Source organism: Ursus arctos, unplaced genomic scaffold, assembly GCF_023065955.2.
Source record: "Ursus arctos isolate Adak ecotype North America unplaced genomic scaffold, UrsArc2.0 scaffold_16, whole genome shotgun sequence".
Classification (NCBI taxonomy): Eukaryota; Metazoa; Chordata; class Mammalia; order Carnivora; family Ursidae; genus Ursus; species Ursus arctos.
The window spans coordinates 15296245-15319183 of NW_026622830.1; the positions used below are offsets into that span (position 1 = coordinate 15296245).

The window sequence follows — 22939 nt, forward strand, 5'->3', positions numbered from 1 at the left end:
GACCTCTGCTGGAGGGTGGTTTCGACAGGCACAAGAGCTCTGATCTAGTCTGGTTGTGCAGCACAGAGTAGCAAGCAAGCACCAGACTTCTAATCTTGGGCTGAAAAATACCCTCATTTTTCCCCTCCCCTTACGGGAGTGTGGAAGTTTTTAGAGAGAAGGCAAATGCCATGAGGAAACAGTGCTGCAGGCTCCCACAAAGTGCTAGGACAGAAGACAGTCTGGTAGAACCCTGGGTATGACTGGGGGGGCCTACTCTGGGCCAAGCACCTGCCTCACGCAAGCATCTGGCACAGGCTTGGTTACATCTCAGGGTTAAAAAAAAAAAAAGTGTGTGTGTGTCTTGAATGGGATGCAAAGTAACTGTTATTAGCAAATCTCAGAAGCTACAAAAGAGGACTTAACACCTGGATAGTTCCTTGTGGAGGATGGAGAGGCATCCCATACTAGGTAAAGTGGCTGTTTATTAATGGTAATTTCTTCCCCTTTACACCACCTTGACTTCAGTTCTAAATAGGATGAAATAAAGATGTTCCCCTACTTTCAAACAAAGAGTAGACCAGAATAGGGAGCTAGTTCTGGTAGTGACAGAGATGGCGCCATACATCAGTTCACAGGCAACTGATAAAATTTTTTATTTCACTTTTGAATTTTTACACTTTTCCTGATTATTCCGTGTTAAGGTGGAAACTAGAACTGTTTAAAAGACATACACAAATCTAGTACATCGATAACCGGGGATTTTTCTTTTTCCTTTTTTTTTTTTTTTTTTTGCTATACTATTTTCACAACCACAGGAGTGCTTGCTAGGCAATATAACCGTCACAGAAGCAAACGTGAGGCAGAATACTGGTAAGGAAAAACGAAGCAAGAAAGAGCTACCAGATATACAGACAGGCTCGTTCCACATTCACTACTGCATTTTCAAGCGCCAAGTATCAACTGCACATTTTTGTTCAGCTAGAAAGGGGGGGGGGAGGGATTTTTTTGTTTTTTTTTTTTTGTTTTGTTTTTTGGTTTTAAATCAGTGCATGAATGTTTCTTTTCTCATTTCAGCAGATGGACAAACAGGTGGACACTACAGCTACGTGGAATGTTCGAGGGAGAGGGGGTACTGTGAGACTGGTAGGCCTGGCTATTCTGGACTCTCCCCACGGTGGTGTTCATGCAACTTCCCTGCATTATAGGGTCTTATTCGAACATGTCTATGAACTTGGCTGGAGGAGCACACTTGAGAGATCTGGTGACAGGTACTAACAAGCGTTATCAGGGCTGGCTGCAACACAGGGAGAAATCACGGGTATTTAAAAACACTTTTTTGATTCAGATCTTGGTCTGACTGAAGAGCAACAAGCGTGATGAAAACTGGAGGAAGCCAGAGCTATGTGCTGGAAGCTCTTCTTGACTCTCTGAAGCGAGGCCTGCTGACCAAGGTGCTCGCCGTCTTTACTCACCCCCTCCAGGCCCCCCACCCTGCCCACACGGTATCAAACAATGAACAGAAGATGACGATAGAATTCAAAAAGGAAAAATGTGTAAGGAAGCAGGACAGAACTTTAAAGAGGGAAAAGAAAAACCAAAGTCAACAGTCAAAAAGGACAGTGGGAAGAATGTTTCGATTTCAAAATTTAAAAGCCCCAAGCTAGGAAGCACCCAAAGACTGAGTACTTCTTAAGTGAAAGGCGATCTCTGCAGAACATGACTCCTAAAGGTATTACCCAGGGAACAGATAAGGCCATTCATAAGACACACGGCTTTTTTCTTCTTTAGGTCCTGGTTACAAGGAAAACAGATTCCACTACTGGAGCACAAGCTGCCAATCAGTAAGATGGCTGTGGGAGAGGGGTGTTAGTCACATGTTCTAGGAGCACTGGACCTTTTCATGGTGGCAAAACCCAATTATCTGCCACAAAGAGTTTCCATTTCAGGCTTCGACTTTACTCAGAGGAAGACACTGTGGTCATCTGCAGTCATGAACTTTTGAGTGGCAACAGCCCAAACCGGCCAAGTGTCTGTAATCCCCAAAAAACATGCAGAACTACTGTGAGTTGCTGTCACACTTGAATGTCACAGGGCAGGTGTCTCACTCCGCGTCCCAGCGTCACAATATAATCTCTATAACTTTCTGTACAACTTTACAATGGAACTGTTATTTCAGTGACTATTTTGATATCAGATCAAACTTTCCAAAAAGTTACACATAATTCAGGTCTATTTTTTCTATCAGTAAGAGTTCTGCTAAGTTACAAAACCCCATAATCACAGTGTTCAGTTTAAAAAAAATTCAACACACAGTAATCCTGTCAATGTTAATCAAAAATCAAAACTTCAGAATGCCGTGGCGTTTATGTGACCAATCTGAGTTTTAGATACAAACACCGGCTGTTTATCCCATGGACCCTTTTGCTAGGCTGAGGCTGTGAAAAATTGAAAGTCGACGTACGACTCTTTTTTTTTTTTTTTTTTTATCGCACAAAGGGATATATGTGGAGGGTACAGAGTGACACTGAACAGATCACGAAGCACAACAGACATTAGTTCTCTCCCTCCCCAGCATCTCCTTCATCTCCCTGGTTTTCCGACGTCCACAGCTGCAAGAGAAAAACAGAGCTCTAATCAAAACGGGGCTACTAACATTCACTCAGGGAGGCAGCCCCAGTCTGGACCACCTCATCTCACTGAACTGCTTCAAATTCTTCCTGTATTACTGCAGACAGCGAGGACTGCAAAGGTCAAAACTTGAGCAATCATTTACAACCAATTTAACAACTTAATACTTGTAACTCTACTCACAGGGTACAAACGCCCTCGGGTCTTGGGCAATAGTGAATTCTCAGGCCGGTGAGTAGGAACAAGACTATGAACCCTCCAGAAGCAGTGGCGGAAACCAGCAGTACTTACAGTGAGATTGTCCCTAAGCAACTGCATGATCAGGGTGCTGTCTTTGTAAGACTCTTCATTCAGTGTATCCAATTCGGCAATGGCCTCATCGAATGCCTAAAACAAAGAGGCTTCAGCAGAGCTGTCAGAGGTTCTCTGGAGCTAGGTTAGCCCCCCCCCCTTTTTTTTCTGTTAACAAATGAATACACTTTCTTTTCCTGTACAGTACCTTTGGGGGAACTGAGGCTATTATTAACGACCTTGTTTGCTAGTTGTTTCAGCAAACAGATAATGCATGTTTATAAAGCACCAACCAAAATGACAAAAAATTCCCAGATAAGAACTTCACTGTATGTGATAAGACAGCAGGTCAACCCAGCACAAATCCACATAATTTTTTAATTGCCAAAGATACTTCTGGTAGTCCTTTTCTTTACTAAAACTCAAAAGGTCTGGACACACAAGGAATAAAGGGAGAACAGAAGTTCACACCACTAATCTGATTCAATCAAGTGATGGACTTTAGAGAATTCATGTACTTTTTCCAAATTAAGAAAAAATTTTAAAGTAACAGTGTGCATGTTGAAAGCCTTAAAAAATATGTAAAAAAGGCGGCTGAGTTACTGCTAGAAGGGAGGAGATAACCCAGCACAGAAAGAAAACCTGGTCTGATTTTTTGCATTTACAGCCTGTAACTTCAAATCTTGGTACAAGGAATACAATACGTAACGGAGGCCTACAGAGCCCAAAGCTTGACAAGAAACTACCTTCCCCCTGAATTTTCTACAACCATCCCCAAACCAATAATTACACAATGAAAACAAAAATCAGCAGGAGGTGTTGAGAAGAAATCAAAAGTGATAGGTCTGTACTTATGTCACAAAAGATCTACTCCTATCTCCAGAACATCCTCAGAGAAGGCTATGACAGTGAGTTGTTAAGTTCAGGCAATAAAAAGAAGTTATTTCACACACACACACACACACACACACACACACACACAAGCAGTGTTTTACTATAATCAGAAACCACAGAGGGTCTTTCTCACCGTTTTTGCCAGGCTGCAAGCCTTTTCAGGAGAGTTTAGAATCTCATAGTAGAAGACTGAGAAGTTCAGTGCCAGGCCAAGTCGAATTGGGTGTGTAGGCTGCATTTCTTTCTTACTAATTTCAAATGCTTCCTGGTAAGCCTGCTGGGAGTTCGACACAGTGGCTATAAGAAAGATAAGAACATTAAAGGGGAGGTTCTTTCCTGGGTGCATCACAAGCTGGACCACCATCCAGCTAGTTTACCACACTGGGCAGGAGTGAGGAGTCATCATATGAGGGTCAGTGTCTCCACCATCTGATTAACAACCACTTGTTGCATGTTTATTCTAAGCCAACAGACTAGTACTACATTAAATGCTTTGGCGGGGGGAAAGCAGAAATAACCTTTAACAAGATAGAACACGGGAAACAATATGCTCCAGCGGAAGAATCACTGACTTCATAGAGTCAACAGACTCAAACTTGAATTCCCAACTCGTACTCATTAAATGTGGGGCTTGGAATAAGTGAAAACCTCCGTGAGCCTTGGTTTCCTCCTCAGAAAAATGGGCAGATCCCCGCTGGAACTCCTAGAGTTATGCAAGGAATAAAGGAGACTCTGAAATACGCGGCACATAGTAGGCACTTACTGAAGCAGCACTGTAGTTCTCACCATCACAAAGCACGTATGTGATCAAACACACGCATCGCTACTCACCAAGCTGTCTTTACACCACCAGACATTTTAAAGTTTTACTTCTAAACACAAAGACACACATAATCCTCAAGAAAAACAGGTCTTTTTTTTTTTTTTTAAAGAAAAAGATCTCTTTAAATGCACCACTGCATCACACTTTCCATACCCTCTGCACTTTCCCCTTAGATACATTCTGATTTGTCAACCCCCATTGTGCTGACCCGCTAGCCACGGGTCAGCGTCATGCTGATGGTCTTTTAAATTCTCAGTACTGTGATGTTCCTGTCTACAGTAACCACAGCAAAAACTGTTTAAAAATTATTATGGAGGAGGACTGGCTCCACTACTGGTCAAATTTCTTAAAAAAAAAAAAAAAAAAAAAAGTTACTTACTTTGCTTATTATCTCCAGAAGCCACCTCAGAAAGATATCTAAAATAATCTCCTTTCATTTTCAAGTAGAACACCTTGCTTTCTGGTTGTGTAGCATTGGGAATAAGATATTTGTCCAACAGCTCCTAAAAAATGATTCACATTCTGTTAAGAATCTGGAAATATTATAAGATGTTAAAACTATGTTTGAGATTCAAGACACACTACCACTTCTAAATAATTTTGAAGATTAAAAAAAACATAATTTGCATCCAAAGCTTTTAAGCGGTTTTTAGCCCAGGTCCTAACAGCAGATGCCTGTATTCTTCGGTTAAAAATCACTATGACCATCCACAAAGGGTTGATTAAAGTATAGCCATACAATGGAATGCCACGTAAGGCCTTAAAAATGATGCAGAACTATACCGATAACATGGAAAGGTTCTCAAAAGTCTGAGTGAAACGAAAAGATCGTAAGTAGCACATGAATCCTATTTTAATATTAAGATATGTATGTGTACACGCAAATACATAAGGGAAAACTCCTGAGGGGTATTTATCAATATGTTAATAATGACTCTCTACGTGATCGGATTAGAAATGATTTTTACTTTCTTATTTATACTCCTCTGCCTGGTCACCCCCCCTTTTTTTACAAAACAATGAACTTGCATTACTTCTGTAATTTAAAAAAAGAAAAAATCTTTCCCTTTTGAGAGGAAAAAGGTGATAATAAAGCAAAACTGCCAAAAACTTAAGTTGAAAATCAATCAGACCCGGGTAGAAATCCCTCCTCTGCCGCTTACCATCTGTGCCCCTGGACAAACGATTTAAGCACCCTGAGCCTCAGTTTTCCCGGCTACGCAATGGGGAAGCACAATAGCCATCTTCTAAGGTACGAGGATAAATGAGCTAGTGTACATAAAGCGCTTAACACGATGCCTGGCACGTAGTAAGCACTCAAAAAGTAGCTAATACTATTATTAATAATAAATTCCTTTAAACATTTATGCTTACAACAAAAGCAGTTCTGAAGGAGTCCAAGCTTCGTATACAGAGCAATATTTTCGAAGAGTTGTTTTAGAATGTGGCATCCTGAAAAACTGGTTAAGAGGCAGTAAGTACCATGCTTTTCTTCACATTCTTTCAGATGCTCTTAAAGCTGGTCTACATTTCAGGAATTATGGAACTTCCTTGCCCTTGGAATGCATGCCATACTTCATCTGAATACCAGATGTACCTAACATTCAGGAATTAGTGCACCATTAACAAACCCCCAAATTACCAAAAGGCAACAAACTCAGCCATTGACACTCTTACACCAGAGTCTAATAAGAGCAGCTCAATGCAAAAGCTTAGTTGTAAGGGGATTTAATCAATCAAAGTGGGAAGATGCAAGGGGCAGTAGTCATTTTAATACTCTTTGCAGACAGACAGGGTGTAACTCCTTATGGGTTAGGGAGGAGGAGGACTGCCTGACGGCTGACAAGCTTTGTACTGGTTTTCAAAAGAAAGGAGTCATGGGCAGTAATTCGGAGAGGCAGCCAGCAGGGGGAGGTAGATCCACAAGTGTGAATTCCTTTTCCCTTCAAAGCAGCCCTCACCGTTCATTTTTACCTGATTTCACCTGGAAGAAAAAGAAAGTTCCCAGTGGGCTCAGGATGTGAGAGAAAGACAATATGATCATGATTTGCTCTAGGATACGCACCCCTCCCGTCCAACCCCAGACTGTGGCCAGAGCCAAATAGTTACGGATCAGTCATGTGACTAAAGCGTATCTAAATCCCAGGAGAGGACAATCCCCGGACCATTTTTGATGTGGCTTTGGCACGCAGGCCGAACGGACGGACGTGGCTAACTTTTAGGACCTCACGCTGTGCGGCCATGACTAGGAGAGGGTAAGGGGAGCTCGGCTTCTTGCTCCCGCCTCCCCGGCTGGAGATGACACCACCGCTCAGACACAGAAGAGCCTGTCTGCGGCTGCGCCGACCGAGATCCTGCCTACGTGGGCTCGATTTCTAAAGAAAAGATGGAGGGACACGGATTCAATGCTCCTGTTTGTCACAGGTCTTTCTGAAGGGAGAGGAAAACACCCCATTCGTGATGAGCAAACTCGGATCAAATAGGAGGTGAGGAAAATCACATCATATGCTTAAAAATCAGTTCCGGCTGGTTTGCAGCTCTCCAGTATATTCAGACACCTCTCTCTCACGAGCCGTTTGAGTTCGCATTTGAACGTTACGTTAATACCGTCTGGAAATCGCCGTGTGAAACCCAACCCTGGCCTCTTACCAGAACATCATTGCAGATGTCCTGCAGCTCGGCCTCGATCTTCTCCCGGTACTCTTTGCCCATCTGCTGCTTCTTCTCATTCCTCTCGGTTTTCTGCTCGATGCTGGAGATGACGCGCCAGGAGGAGCGGCGGGCGCCCACCACGTTCTTGTAGGCGACCGAGAGCAGATTCCTCTCCTCGTTGGAGAGCTCGTGCCCCTGCTCCGTGACGGCCTTCATGGCCGCGGCCATGTCGTCATAGCGCTCGGCCTGCTCGGCAAGCTTGGCTTTCTGAACCAGCTCACTTTTATCCATGGTCGTTCCCTACAACAGCAGCGACAGAGAGGAGAGAGAGAGGAGAGCGACGGCGTCAGGCTTCCGGGCCCCGAAACGCACGCGCGGGCCTTCTTCCACCCGCCTGGACGTGAACGCGGGACGCGCACCTGCCGGTGCCCTCCGCCGCCGAACATGAGCGCTGACGGGGCTGAGGACCTTGCTGGGGGTTTCTGCCAATTAATTCTCAGACTGTCCTACAGAGTAGATACGTTCACAACGATCCCTTCCCCCACCTTTCTGAGGTGGAGAAATGGGAGGTTCAGAAAAGGCAAGTGACGTGCCAGCAATACTGCTAGGAGACCGCAGACTCCAGTCTCTCTGTCCCCACGAGCCCCATCTGCCTCCCCAACACATGCAGGCTGCTGAGCAACTGTTTCTTTAGAAGCTGATGCTAAAGACACTTCCTAACTTCTTTCGAGAATTGTCTGGTTTTGACCAAATCTGGTCTTCCCCCACAGCATCGGGAAAAACACCTGAAGTGTGAGGACTGCTTCGATTAATCTTAAAGTGAAGACAGGCCTTTCAGTGTTACATCTGGCAGTGCCCATCAAGCAGTAGGAACCTAAAAAAACAGGAGCCATTTTTGTCATATCTTCCGCAATTTGCTAACTTTTGCAGGACACACTGCAGACAAGAGCATAAACTAAAGGCAGGCAGATGTGGCTCTTTCTAGCACCAGCTCTGCTACTTACAAGTGGAGTGTGACCTTGGTCACATCACTTAATCTCTGAGAGCTTCAATTTCCTTCCTGGAAAGTAACAATACCTACTCTCCGTGGGGCTGCTGTGAGAACAAATGACCTAATAATCCACGTGAAGGTGCTTTGAGAAGTTTAGAGCATTACGCACAAATATCAGGCACTAACTTTCTGTATGGTACAGGCTGTAAGAGAAAGGACTTGTATTCAAGATGCATAGCAACAGAACTTCAAACCTAATTGAGTTCATTTAAAGTTTTTTTTGAAAGAGACAAAAATTTCAGTGACTTCAGTTTACCAAACCCTCTATACACCGATCAGTAAATACTCCTCAAATTATTCACCTCACCTTAGTCAATTCCCCCACTATAGTAATCACCATTTATAGAGAATGCAGTAATTTTTGGATAATATGTAGCTAAAAAAATTTGTTACCAATAAGTTTTATGTACTGTTAATTTAAATTTCGATAAGTCCATCTGTGCCACAGTGTAAAAATACGCTACTATCTTAAAGTATAATAAGGTGAATACTACTTTAAATTGTCGTAGAAGTATCAGTATTTTTAGAACAAATTCTTACAGAGGCACCTGGCCGGCTCACTCAGTAGCACATGCAACTCTTGATCTCAGGGTCAAGAGTTTGAGCCTCATGTTGGGTGCAGAGATTACTTAAAAATAAAATCTTAAAAACAAAATAAAACAAAACACCCCAAATTCTTTCGTTACTACATACACAGTATCACAATTTAAGACTGAAAACAATTACTAATTTTTAAAATAGCAAAGGAAGTATTGCCCCTTCCTCACACAGAATTGTTTTGCCTCAGGTCATTTCTATATTTTCAAGTGAGAAATCCTACAGACAGGGCCCTACCACATGAAAATGTTTTATTAGATGGAGCACAATGGTAAGATCCCCCCAAATCTAGACAACTGAGGAGGAGTTGGTTCTCTAAGTTCGGAACTACTATTTTTCTTCCCATGGGTTATTATCTAAGTCATACTCGAGCTGCGTCCTACGTAAGGCTCACTAATTCTAAGCTTCCACGCAGTGAAGCAAGTCTCGCCTAATCTGCCTGGCATCTTCACCCACGTCACTGGAATGAGACTCTGAAACATTCCATTTGCTCTCCTACATTTCCCGGCAGCCCCCAGGCATTCAGGATGGGTCACAGGGTGAGTTGTGCCTCATGGAACAGCAGAAATGATGCTATTTCCAGGTGGAAACTGTGAAGAGCCTTTATGTCATTTGCCAGGCTCTCTTCCCTGACCTCAGCTGCCTAGAAGGCCACATCCTCTAGATGGTGTGCTAGTGCCTGGAGCCTGAGTCCCTGAGGGACTGCTGTACAGAGACTCCTACGGGCCAGCACGGGCCATGGCGGTGTGAAAACGAAACTCGTGTCAAGCCCGAGATGTTGGTGCTGTCTGCTGCCACAACACAGCCTAGTCTACTCTGATAAAAGTACATCAAAAGGGGCGCCTGGGTGGCTCAGTCGGTTAAGCGTGTGCCTTCAGCTCAGGTCATGATCCCAGGGTCCTGCGATCGAGTCATGCATCAGGCTCCCTGCTCAGGGGGGAGCCTGCTTCTCCCTCTGCCTGCCGCTCCCCTTGCTTGTGCTCTCTCTGACAAATAAACAAAATCTTTAAAAAAAAAGTACATCAAAAGGACACCATTCTTCAGCTTCGAATTACACACTTTCTCAGTTTATGTCTAACTTTCTTGACCACAAAGTCTTTCAATCAGGATACAACCTGCATCAGCAAATAATCCCACTTCATTGTTTCTCAAAGTGAAAAGCAGACAGAAGTCAACTTTCGATCAACTTCAGAAACGTTCCAGTCTGCAGACAAAATCAAAGTTAGCAGTCACTCAGTGGCCCACTCCAAAGTTCATCAAAGGGCACCTGTGCAACTCTACCAGGAAAGATTTCAATTAATAAAGTACTGGCCAAAAGCCAATTCAGAGCTAAGCCATCCCGTGCAGGATAATAAAAGAGTAACAGAGAAATACAAAGGATCAACACTGCTCAAGATGCCATGAAACCCTTGGGCCTTACGAAGCCCCCCAATTAAGCGCCCCTCCCAAACGTTAAAAGTTAAATCATACCTCTCTGAAGAATCCTACTTCTTGGGAGCTCCCAAAAGTACACACCCAGCTTCTCTCAAAATCAGATGTGGCCTGTTTGGGGAGCCAACTATTTTAAGCTTCTTCAGGATCTCTGCAAGAGCCCTTGGACATTGAAAGCCATCATGATATGGTAAGACCAAACGCATGCCTTAAAAAATGTTATCTGTTTAAAAAAATTTAATTCCACGTGCACACACACAAAACAACCACAACAAACAAAATCCACAGCTAAATGTCCTGATGACTACTGCTTACATAACTTTTGACTTATATAACACGGATTTTGAAGCAGCTAGACCAATTTCAACAGGAAATGGGTTACACAACACCCAGCAGTTTGGAAGAAGGCAGGAGACAAGGGAGATCTGGAATTGTTCCTAGTTCTACATCTGCAATAGCCTCCCATTCACTCTCTCCCCAGACCCACTACCTGCAGTCCCCTTCGTGTCTCTTCGATCAGACTCATTCTTAAAACTCTGATCAAGTCACTTCCTGCTCAAAATTCTTTTAAGTTCCTTCCTGCTGATAGTAGTCAGATTCCCTCCTGTCATTGAAGATTTTCCAACCTATCTTCCCAGCCTTTTGCCAGAACATGCCTTCCACACAATTTGTGCTTCTGCCAAAATGGTCTTCTTACAGAGTCTGCTTTTCTGTCTCCTTGTCTTTGCTCACCAAACCACTCCCTCTGCCTGGAATGTCCTCTCCCATTTACTCGGCATACAAAATTCTTCAGAGCATGGCTCAAGTGCCATCCCCTTCACGAAGCCTATCTGAAGCCACTAAGCTGGAGATGTCTTAATATGCTAGCCACCAGCCACATGTAGCTAGTGTCACATGTGGAAACCGTAATATTCTGGATCTATGGAGTTCAACTTTAAAAAACAATTAAATTTCACTTCTCTATACTTTTTAAATGTAGAAGATTTTAAGTTACATGTGGTTCATATTCCATCAGATAGCACTGCTCCAAGCTGCAAATATTCTCAACAAAGCATTTCATCTATACCTCTCTTGAGGTCCTATCACATTTCTTCAGCACTACAATTATTTGTATATCTCTTCAAGTCCCTCGCCACACCAACTCTTTTAGGGCAGATCTCCCACAGCGTCTTGCACATCATTGGTATGAACAAGCATCTGCTGAATGAACAGATACCCACATGAAAGAATAAAACTGCAAATTTGGCACAGTTTTCGCTCTGCTCAAATAATTCAAAGCACCTATTCTTCACAAGCACATGAAATCCTCATAATGTGTGCACCTCATTCCATGTACTCCTGCATCCTACTTCAAAGTTACTCCACCAAAGGTGCGGCACAGGGAACGGTGGTGGTGGTACTGTAACTGCGTCGTTCAGCGACGATGGTGGCTACACTCGGGTGAGCACAGAATTAACATGCAGACTTGCTGAATCACTACCTCATACACCAGAACTAATGTACCACACTGCGTATCGACTATACTTCCATTAAAAAAGAAGAACAGCAAAGTGACTCGTAGTCCTGCTGTCACCCTCACTCAGTCACTTCGAATGACTCTCTTTTGGCAGCTCCATCTAAACTCTGCCTGGCCTTCAAAGTCCTTCGTGATTGGCTCCTCCAAATCCGTCAGGCTTCATCATCGGCCGCTCTCCAAAATGTGCCTTTCCCTCCGCTGAACACCTCGAACACCATAGAAATGTCATGCTCAAACACCCCTGATATTAATTTTCTAGTTCCTTCGTCTAGAATGCTCTCCCATTTACTTCCTGCCTATGCAAATCGTATCCATCCAACTGGCTAGAAAGTCTTCCACGGCTACCCCGGCCCCTGCTAACGTACCGGCCCGTGAATCCAAATGTACTTGCAGCCTATCATACAGTCCAGGGCCTACACCGTGTGTTTTCTGGCAGAGATGAGGAGTAGTGTCTCTTTACAAGCAGTTCCACGTGTATATGTCCTCAAAGGAAAGCTTCACATTTGTTTCTCATTTAACGTCTCACACTGTGCCAAGCAGAAAGTTAATGCTCAGATAAGTAGCTGTAAATTTTTTCAACAAATCAGTACTGAGAGAGCAGGAAGAACCCAGGGCGGCTGTATTCGGGATGGCAGAAAGGCAGCAAGCCTAGGTCTAAGAGCGGGACGTGTACGACAAAGCCACGTGAATGTGTTCGAGCTCAGCCTTCCAATCCCTACACTGAAGACAGAGCATCCTCCTCAGAAGACATGTTGTGAAGAGGAGATGCAGGGAATTAAAGGAAATTTTTTAAAAAAATGCATAGTGCAAACCAAATGGAAGTACTATTATGCATCTCACAGGATCTACACATCACTGTTTCAGTCTACAATGGGAGTTTAGATTCTTTCTTACTTATTTAACATACAACGCATGAGAAGGAAAGCAAGTCTAGATTCATCTGGTACAGGAAGTGAATGTGTTACAGTGTTAACATTCCTAGATAGGACTCCACCCTCCAACAGCCTCACAACGGACACGCATGTTAACTGTAACACTTTTATCCATTAGTTCCTAATTGGGTTTTCTTGAATTGAATGCTAAGAAGTGATGGTTTATAATCAGGACCTACTTTTCTTCTGAGACTTTCAACCAATGTCCTACCAAGAAAAAACTCAGCAAGAGAGCCTTTGCCTCTTAAAAAACCTTAAAAGACTGCAGTTTCACCATCAGGCCTGGCACTAATAGCACAAAGACACTAGAGCAAACTTCTCCTTGTGCTGGGCACAGATCAGGAAGAAACAGAGATGCCTCTGAAGCGTTCTCAAGCACAGCCACAGGATGACGACGGGTGTCTGTCTGTTCTAAGCCACTGCATGCAGCACTTTAGAGGAATGGGAAGCATGTGCTGATTAAGTCAGCAATGCTTAGTGAAAAACTGGAAACCATCTAAATATCTAATAGGGGAGTGGTTAAGAAGAGGGATAGGTGGTACAAGACTATATGGCTGTCAAAAGAAGAGATTTAATGTCATAGATCTGTTAAAGAAATATATACAATACGAAGAAGAAAAAGATGTACAAAAGTATTTTTGTAAAACACGCCTAAAAATACTATGAAAAATAATTCTAAGGGTGCCCGTGAAATAACAGGATTTCCTTCAAATACATGAAACCTCCAGTCTGACAGTAAATGGTGAAACTAGAGTATCTATGAACCCACCAAGGCCCTCTATTTCAAAATTCTTTCCCTAAGGGATTTCTCTTAGCCAGGTTCAGAATACTGAGAGGCCATCTCCCAGTGGCCAGAGGCAGACATCCAAGTATAAGAGAAGAAAAAAGTAAAAATACAAGTGACTACCCTGTTAATCCATATTTAAAAAAAAAAAAAAAAAGCAGCCTTGCAAATAAAGAGAATGACCTCGTGAAATGTGGCCTTTAGAAGTATTGAACTTTCAGCTATGTTTTGTTTTCAAGGAAAAGAACCGGCTCAATTCCTTTTTTTCTTTTTTTTTAAGTAGGCTCCACACCCAACGTGAGGCTTGACTCACATCCCTGAGATCAAAAGCTGCATGCTCTACTGACTGAGCCAGCCAGGCGCCCCATGCTCAATTCTGAAATACTGAGCTTTAATTGAATTTGATTATTTCCTAGAAATTTAAAATTGAGGATTCCATTGTCTATCATGTGTGAGGATTATTAAACCTCTATTATGAAACACACACCAGTGGAATTTGTTTCTAGGAAAGCCCTACATACTACAAATCTCGGCTTCTACAGAGAAATTAGGTGATTTTTGGAGTAACTTCTCTGAACCTGTTTCCTTAAATGTCAAAAGGAGACATTAGCAGCTATCAAGGATGTACCAAAAAATGGCTAGATGGTGATGGTCAGAGTAAAGGCTCAACAGACACATTCTTACTCTTTTTGTTTTGGTTTGGGTTATGGGGGGGGTGACAGAGGGAGAGGGAGAGATAATCTCAAGCAGACTCCATGCTCAGTGCATGCTGCCTGATGCAGGGCTGGACCTCATGACCCTGAGATCATAACCTGAAATGAAATCAGGAGTAGGACACCCAACTGACTGAGCCATCTAGGCGCTCCAACACATTCTTACTCTTATTACTTCAGAAAAATGAAGTGCATATAATTTAATTGAGTGTTGAAATCACTGTAAATGAAAACACTACCAGTATGTCCAGGAACTTTCCTTGGAATTCACAAGAAATACAATTACAATAGCGTGGTCCTCACCTCTGAGAGCTTACACTCCCCCAGTAGGAACAGAAGACGGCCCATATTTGAGGGTTATAAAGCTTCTTGAAAAAGCAAGCAGCTAGAATTAGAGGGAAGAGGTTTAGTTTAGAAAGTGCCTGTGTCCTCACTGGTTTTCTGGGCTGGAAGGGTTCTGCCAGGAGAGGAAAAGGATACTCCAGGTAGGGACAGGAAACACCGATGTATGAATAAAGAGCATATTATGTTCTTCTAGATGAAACTGAAGAAATCGAAGGCCAAAGTAGATAAAGAGATGAGCAGAGTTATGAACCTGGAGAGAAAACTGACAGGAGCATCTTAAAAATCTAGACCCCCAAGCTTCCACGGGGCAAGGAACTGACAGTAAATTCTGACTCGTGTGCACAGTCGTACCATTCCAGACAGAGCATCCACAGAGCCACAAGGCCAAAGTTAAGAGTTCCGGAGTCACTCCGCTGAAGGAAAAACAGATGCCAAGCTACAGCAGGAGGGACTTGAGAAAGGCAGTGGGGCCAGGTGGTTAGGGGGTGTTACCCAGAAAAAGTGAAGTACTCCTAGCTCTTAAAGAAAACTACTCACTGAAAAACACCCACTCTAAAAATGTCTGTGTGCCATTCTACACACAAATTTCACAGTCCTGTCATAAACCGAACTCCATTCAAACATTTGCTGGCTCTGTGTTAGAAAATGAAACACAGCATGTCCTAAATACAAAATCATTAGCACTGATGTCCAGCAAACACAGAATTGTGGAGGGCAACTTCACTTCCATTTCAAAAATCTCTTCCCTCTTCCACATCAGTTGTTGAGTATCACTGTTAATGATGTCCAAATAGCCAAAATTAAACTTTAAAAAATGGAGATATTGAATGATATGCCCAAGGTCACACACTGTGAATCAACAGCAGATAGGACAATAAATTGACCTCTTGGCGTTAGGTGATCAATCCCAAAAGACAACCTGCTAATTCTGATCCATAAACACAGCTCCGTTGGTCAATTCTGTGAATAGGGTTCAAAAGCTTTGAGCCCACCAATGTAATGGAGTGACCTAGCCCAATTTACCAGTACCACACACCAACGCCATAGGTTCCTTGATCTCTGTGTTTTCTCGTGCATAGAACAGGCAAATCTATTTCGTATGGTTCTTGGAAAGAGTAAGTTAGTTCATGACGCAAAATACTTAAGTCTCTACACGCTGTAAGCACTCAAATGGCAGCCACACACAAGTCTACCAAATGTGGTCAGCCAGGGAAGGGACACTTACTACACACCTCATTTCTTTTACATCCAGATGGATTTCTTTAAAGACTTTTAAATGAAAGGCACATGTTAACTTACCTATGCCTATTTCTGAAGTAGCACTTAGCATAGTTTACTGTAAACATCTTTACTGATTCCCACACTGGATTGTGAGCTTAAGGTAGGAACCCAGACTTTGATCTTTGGGCACCCAATGTGTGGCACAATGTGTGCCATGCTGAGTTTGACTATTTGATCACTTGGTGCACTTTTTTTTTTTTTTAAAGATTTTATTTATTTATTTGACAGAGATAGAGACAGCCAGCGAGAGAGGGAACACAAGCAGGGGGAGTGGGAGAGGAAGAAGCAGGCTCATAGCGGAGGAGCCTGACGTGGGGCTCGATCCCATAACGCCAGGATCACGCCCTGAGCCGGAGGCAGACGCTTAACCGCTGTGCCACCCAGGCGCCCCCACTTGGTGCACTTTTTAAAAGACGTGAACAAGGCTATTATTTCCTATGTGGACAGAGGTAAGTAGACCACACCTGACCTATAAAGTACAGACTATATTTATCCTCTGCCTTAGTCTACTTTAGAATAAAGCCACCCCAGCTCCAATCAGGAACAATACTATGGTTTCTGACTGATGTTTCTCAGCTACCAATTTTTGTACTTACAGATTCAAAGTGAATTTCAACAAGCCCTTGGAGTACTTTCTGTCTATCTCCTCTTTTCAAAAGTCCATACCAGCTAACTGATTTAGTAAACATAACAAAAATACCCATCATTTATAGTTTACCCAAATGTGTAAAGCACTAGGGCTTTATTATCAACTCATTTAATCCTAAACATCCTATAAGGCAGGTCCCCTTTAATAGATGGATGCCAAGAGTAACTTGCCCAGGGTCACGCAGGTAAAACGGGCACACGCGCTTTCCTCTATTAGCTCCTAACGATCAACTATGATTCTCAATGCTTACTTTTGGAAAAGACAGGATGGACAATTTAAAAAAAAAAAAAAAAAACTATACAGAGTTATTACCGTGAGGTTTCAGGGATTGGCCTCAAGTTAATTTATCTAGCTCTAAAAATCAAAATAAAACTAAGTTAAAAACAGCATTTGCCCAAAGCTCAACAGACTGTCAAACAAGCTTTAAGGTGAAGTTTGTAGGCAAATAGTAACAATGGCCAGGACTCATATCTACTTTATTGTCACCTTTGTCCAGGTCAAGGCCATTCAGAAATAACTTTTACTGTTGGGTCTCTTAGAGGAAAACAATGAAATAAAACTAACAGGAAGAAACTTACATAAGAGAGGACTGGCCATATTTAAAAAAAAGTCCTCTCTCTAACCTACAGTCTGCTGGGAATGACTTGTTCTCTTGAGGGCATCAATCAATCTCATCTCATTATAAGTACATATTAGAAACACATAACTATGCCTGTATTAGAAGATCTTTTAGCCCAGAAAGCAGTAAGCTCTCTTACTTGGCTTTTAGCACATGTATCCCAAAATAGAAAGTACTTTGGTCTCTTTTTCCTAAGTATTCCCCTTAGAAAAATTCCCTTAGAATCCAGCTCCAACTGTTAAGTTTCTCCCTCATGACATACAGATGACTACCAGAATCATATTCGTGTAGGGACCAAGATGGTTGTGATGCCTAAAAGTTGCTTTTATCCAATGAATTTCTTGTCCCATGGCTAGTGTGAATTGTCTGTCACCTTTCCCTAGAAAAATGTAGGAACCAAGGAACGGAAAGTCCCTTTACAAGTAAATCTTAGTTTATTCTGGGGTATCCTTATTCCGTAAAGGAAAATTGCCCAGTTTGACATCATTGAAAGAACAGGTAGCCTAATAGAACATTATACTTTACAATTATAATTTACTATTTCCTCATCTCTTCCTCCCCAATGAAATATGGAAAAATCTAAAAATCTACAGAAAAAATAGTATGATAAACCAAAATTACTGATGGGAGTCCTGACCAAATTCTGTTAGATGAAGAACCAAGTGTTAGAATAAATCAGTATGCCACAAAGTAACTGATGAACTTTCTCACTAGTATGAAGCAAATGCTAGAAACACTGGGTTTTTCACAAGCTTGCTTCCTGATGCACATCAGCAGTATCATCCCACAGGCCAGAATGAATATAGTCCGCCCAAAAATCACATATGTATCTTCAGAAACAGCTAAAATTCCTGTGCGAACACATTTACTTTAATAGGATACATGTAAAGAAAAATTAAGGACTAAATGGTGTTCCCATGAAACATCCTCCACCACAGGTAGACACTTAACATTAGAGCCGGACTGCCTGGTTTGACTCCTGGCTCCAGCACTTACTTACCTTGTCGTGTGTGTGTGTGTGTGTGTGTGTGTGTGTGTGTGTACACCCCTGGGAAAATTATTTAACTCTTCTATGCCTCAGTTTCCTCATCTGTAAAATGGGGCTAACAGTACTTACCTATCATTGGTTGTTATGAAGGCTTCTTTAGTAGGTGTAAAGGACTTAGAACAAAGCTTGGCACATAGTAGGCGATGTGATAGCTATTATTATTATTGTTATAGACTAACTGTCCTGATGCTACCTCATCAGTTGGTGAATAAATCACAAACAGATAATGTGTCTATGCTATATAGCATATATGCTGTATCTAGTCTCTATATATGTATATTCACGGATATGATCAAATAACATATATTAAACACCTACTATATCCCAAATGCTTATTTTGATTATTGAGTTTATCACAAGAATGCAACAAAGACTATTACCATTTGCATTGTACAGATGAGAAAATAGGCTCAGAAAGACTGGAGATGCTGTACACAAAATAAAGTTCTACAATAATGCATCAATTTTTGAAAGCAACATGTATACAAAGCAGGGATGGGTCTCATCAGAATGCAGCTGGAGAAAAAAAGAAAACCATTAATAGTGAATTCTGTGATTAAAAAAACAAAACCAAAAGCTTATATTTAACAGTTTATAGTCTGTAAAAAGGCCCCAAGACAATTCTGGAGATAGAGAAACTAAGAACCAGACATTAAGTAACATAATGAATATCCCACAGTTAGAAAATGCTGCAGGCAAGACCTGAATCAAATTTATCTGACTCCAGGTCCAGTGCTCTTTGTTTCTGTATCCACAGCCAAACGGGCAAAAGGCACTTTTCGCAGTGGCTCAAATCTCTGGAGACTCTGCCTCCGGAACTAGCATCATGGGAATTTGCTCAGCCTGGTTTTATGGAGGCTGCCTCCCTGATCTATAGAGCTCCAATTCTAAAATGGCTTCAACATAACACAAGCACTGCATGATGGGAAATGTACAGAAGATTATAGGGTAGGAGCCATACTCCAGGGGCTGTCAGTCCAGAAATATTTGCTCCTGATGAATGAGGATATTCAATCTAAAAACTAGGCGTGTGGTCTAGGCCAAATTACCTCATTTCTCATAAAGACTTCATCTGTAATATGGGTGAATGGTTTCTTATCTCACTGAAAAGAGAGGGTAGGAAAATCATTCAGCAGTTGCTGCTGGATTATTACTCTTCCATTTGGAAGACCACACCTAAAATTCTAAGTTGGGTCTAGAAAAAACGGACAGGTTTTTACCCTCACCTTCCTGTATGCTAAAGAAATAGATCCAAGAAAAATGAGGGCTCAGACAACTGAGATATTCCTAACCAAGAAATGGGATACACTGGAAGCAGTCAAGACGAAAACCATTAAGAATCAACATTATTTATACATATACATTTCCAAAGAGAAAATGCAAAAAGCTGAGTAGCCACGTGTCCAGTTCTATAAACTGCCTATGTGTGTGGTTTCATATGAACTGAGACACAGTGAGAAATACAGACAATTTTCATTATTCTTGAAAGTGCTTCATCTTTCTTTCTGGATCCTGTGGCCTCCTGATTTTGTATGTTCGTAACATCATCCTGCCAAATCTCTTCTCCCACACAGGGCAAGTAAAATCAGAGTCTGATGCTATCTAGCCTTAGCAAAAAGAAAAGGGAGTGAAGACAAGGACAAGAGACGTGCATCTTTAGAGACAGGTTGACAAACTGTCTTACCAATACTGCCACCTTTGAAAACCCCATTACATGCAGTTCTCCATTTGCAATAGACAAAGATGTACTCAATCCTCCGAAGAAAAGGGGCCCAAATCAATCCTATCCCTTCCCCACCACCAGGGAGGCCACCAGGCAAATTTCAGTCCTAAAAACGTGCTAACACACAGTATGGGGGAATCTGGGGTGAGAACACAAAAGACTCTAGCATTAAATGACGGTAAATACCGTGGGAAAACGCTCCCGATTTCCAGCCTCTGATCTTTTTATTCTGGGGATCGGGCCTGACTCAGTGACCGGTTCCAACAAATGCATTTTCTTGACTCAAACCTCAACCCTGTGCTTCTCAGGGAATCTCGGGTCCTGCTAGGCTCCCAAACCAGCGAACGATGATGAAATGACTTTACTGCAAAGTGGGAGGGGGTTTTCCCTCTGCTCTCTCCCAAGGTTAAACCCCTTACCCATCCAGAGAGTCAACAGAGACCCTGGGGCTCGAAAACTCGCCCGTATTTGGTTAAATTTTAATTTTTGAAAACCAGAACGCAAGGAGCAGGGGTGACAGGGCTTAAAAGGCTGGTTTTCGCCGCCCGAGGAACAGGGAGGGGTCGCGCGGGGATCGAAGGTAGGTGGCGAAGGAGGGTCGGGGGTCCGCGGTTTAAGGTCCCTTCCGGCCCCATACGGAGCCGCACCCCGCCCGCAGGGCAGGGCCGCAGGCGGCGAGGGCTGCCTGGGCCTTTCCAAGAGCGAAGGGGCCCGGCCCCGGAAACAGGGAGGGGCCGCGGCCAGGCCGGGCCCGCGCCGCAGGCGGCCGCGCGGGGCCAGAAAAGCTGCGCGCCACCACCTCCCGGGCCCACCCGCGGGGTAGCCCGCGTCGCCGCGGCCGTCGCCGCCCGGAGGGAGCTTCGCGCTTGGGCCCCCAGGGGCCCCGGGCGGACCCTGCGCCGCACTCACCGGGGGAGGGCAAAAGGAGGCAAAGACGCTTGTGAGCGAAGCTCCGAGCGCGGTGACCGCTTCCTTCCCAGGCCCACTCCTCAGGCGGCAGCGGCGGCGGCTGCAGTGGCGGCGGCGGCAGCAGCTACCCCGGCTCCGGAATCGGCGGCGGCGGTGGCGGCAGCTCCACTTCCGCTCCGGTCACCACTTCCGCTCCGGCCCGAGCCCCGCCCCGCCCCTGCGCCGGCTCCTCATTGGGCGAGCGGGGCACGGGGTTGCCCCGGCCGCCCGAGAGGGGCGCTGACGGAGGGAGAAGGAAGGAGAGCGGAGGCCCGGACGCTGCGGACGGGGAGCGAGGAGGGGGCGGGCGGAGGGAGACGGAAATGGGGGCGGGGGGCGGAAAGAGGCAGTGGGAGAAGAGGGGGCGGAGCTGGGGCTGGGAGAGGGGGAAGTGTGGGAACCGGGGGTACTGGGCGAGGCGAAGGTTTGGGCGGGCCCGAGCCCCCGGTGCTGCGCTCCCAACTTGGGCTCGGAAACCCGGCAGGGCCAATCCCACAGACGCCGGGGTCATCGGTTCCCTCCCCAGCCAAAAAGGAATCGCCACCGAGTCGGAGGCTGAAGTCAATCCCTTTTGGCTGTGTGCTTTGGGAATACTGGACCTAGGAAAGGACAGAAATTGCTCATCCCTCAATTTTCGCTTAATCTTCCCTTCAGCCCTTCGAGGCACTCATCATTTTCTCCTTTTGTGGACAGGAGAGGCCACGTGAAGTGCCAGGACTCGAACCGGCCAAGTCTTTTGTTTTTTTTGAATCCCGTGTCTCTGATCTCTTCGTTGAGACACGCCCTTCCCAAGGCTTCTACGGGAAGCTCAAGGAAAGGAAACCGGCTTCTGCAGCCCCTCACTCAGTTCTCCAGAATGTCTCTCACCTCCTCTCCCGCCCTTTCATTCATTCTTTCAACAAATATTTATGGAGCAGGCTTTGTGCTTAGTGCTGGAGACACACAAGCGCAAGACAGCCGGGCCCTGCTGTCCTGGAGTTTACAGTCTGGTAGGAGAAAGAACAAAGTAAATAGGCCTTTGTCCTCTCTCCTTTACCCTTACTTAGCTGAATGATAGACTTCTAACTCATCACCCTGCCCTCAGCCCTGCCCCCATCGGCTGCCAAAGCGATCTTTAAAAAATGCCATTCTTATCTTCACTTTCTTGCTTAAATCCTTTGGTGATTACTCAGTCCTGGAAGACAAGTGATAAGCTTCTTGAGTGTGACAGTCGAGGTTCTCCAGAAGCCACCCTTAACCTTGCCCCTTTCCCTGCTACTTCCCCTCCATCCTAAAACCCCATTTCAATTGGATGATGCCTTATCCTCCCACCATGCCAGCTCCAGTATTTCTAAACCATTTCTGTTCGTTGCCAACATTTTTTAAAGACTGAGCGATTTCTGTGTGACCAGAAATCTGCATCAGTGCCTTGTCTGGCAGCACTGCGTCTACATTTCTGTGTGGCAACAGTTGGCTGAGGCCAAGGAGAGGCTGCCCACACTAGGTGAGGCACAGACTTTTCAAAGTGTCAGGGTCCCCTCCTGACCTGAGTCTGCTTTTCCCATTTATGTTATCTGTCATAAGGCATTTGGGCCAGTGGCCCCTACACTTTTAACTTGAGCAAGAGTGAAAGAGAATGTTGTATAGTGTAAACAGCATGGATTTGACGTTAAAACCACAGGATTTTGAACCCTGGAAGAGTTTCCCAGTGCAAAAACTTCTCCTTGGGAATCCATCTTTGGCAAACTAAAAAGATCAATAATCTAGAGATTGCCCAGGTTGAAATAAGACTTAATGTAATCTGACTGTGCCTTCTGTCCCCATCCAGAAAATGCCTTGATGGGTCAGAGGGCTTATGATAATTACACCCAAATGATGTCATCATTACGTTGAGGGAACAGAAGTGCCCTTTTGCCAGGCATCCCTGAGTGTCTGCTCTCGGGTTGCATGGATTACCTGCTTTCACCATCTCTGTGTTCTAGGCCAGAGGTCAGCAAACCACAGCTATTAATTGACAGACATAAAATACAATGTTACAGATGCAGCTATAAGA

The 22939-nt window shown here is 44.0% G+C and overlaps 1 protein-coding gene across 2 annotated transcripts; it reads right to left on the reverse strand.

Annotated features, from left to right (window-relative positions):
* Positions 1 to 619: 619 nt before the first annotated feature.
* YWHAB (tyrosine 3-monooxygenase/tryptophan 5-monooxygenase activation protein beta) lies at positions 620 to 21085 on the reverse strand. Of its 2 annotated transcripts, none has more exons than XM_026503591.4 (6): positions 20869 to 21085; positions 7268 to 7570; positions 4998 to 5121; positions 3929 to 4092; positions 2902 to 2997; positions 620 to 2591 (listed from the first exon to the last, which is right to left on the reverse strand). In XM_026503591.4, the coding sequence occupies exons 2-6, from the start codon at positions 7559 to 7561 to the stop codon at positions 2535 to 2537; spliced, it is 735 nt and encodes a 244-aa protein (XP_026359376.1). In that variant the 5' UTR covers positions 7562 to 7570; positions 20869 to 21085; the 3' UTR covers positions 620 to 2534. The 2 variants fall into 2 exon arrangements, with proteins under 2 accessions (XP_026359376.1, XP_044241788.1); XM_044385853.3 differs by lacking the exon at positions 20869 to 21085 and adding an exon at positions 10389 to 20608.
* Positions 21086 to 22939: the final 1854 nt, after the last annotated feature.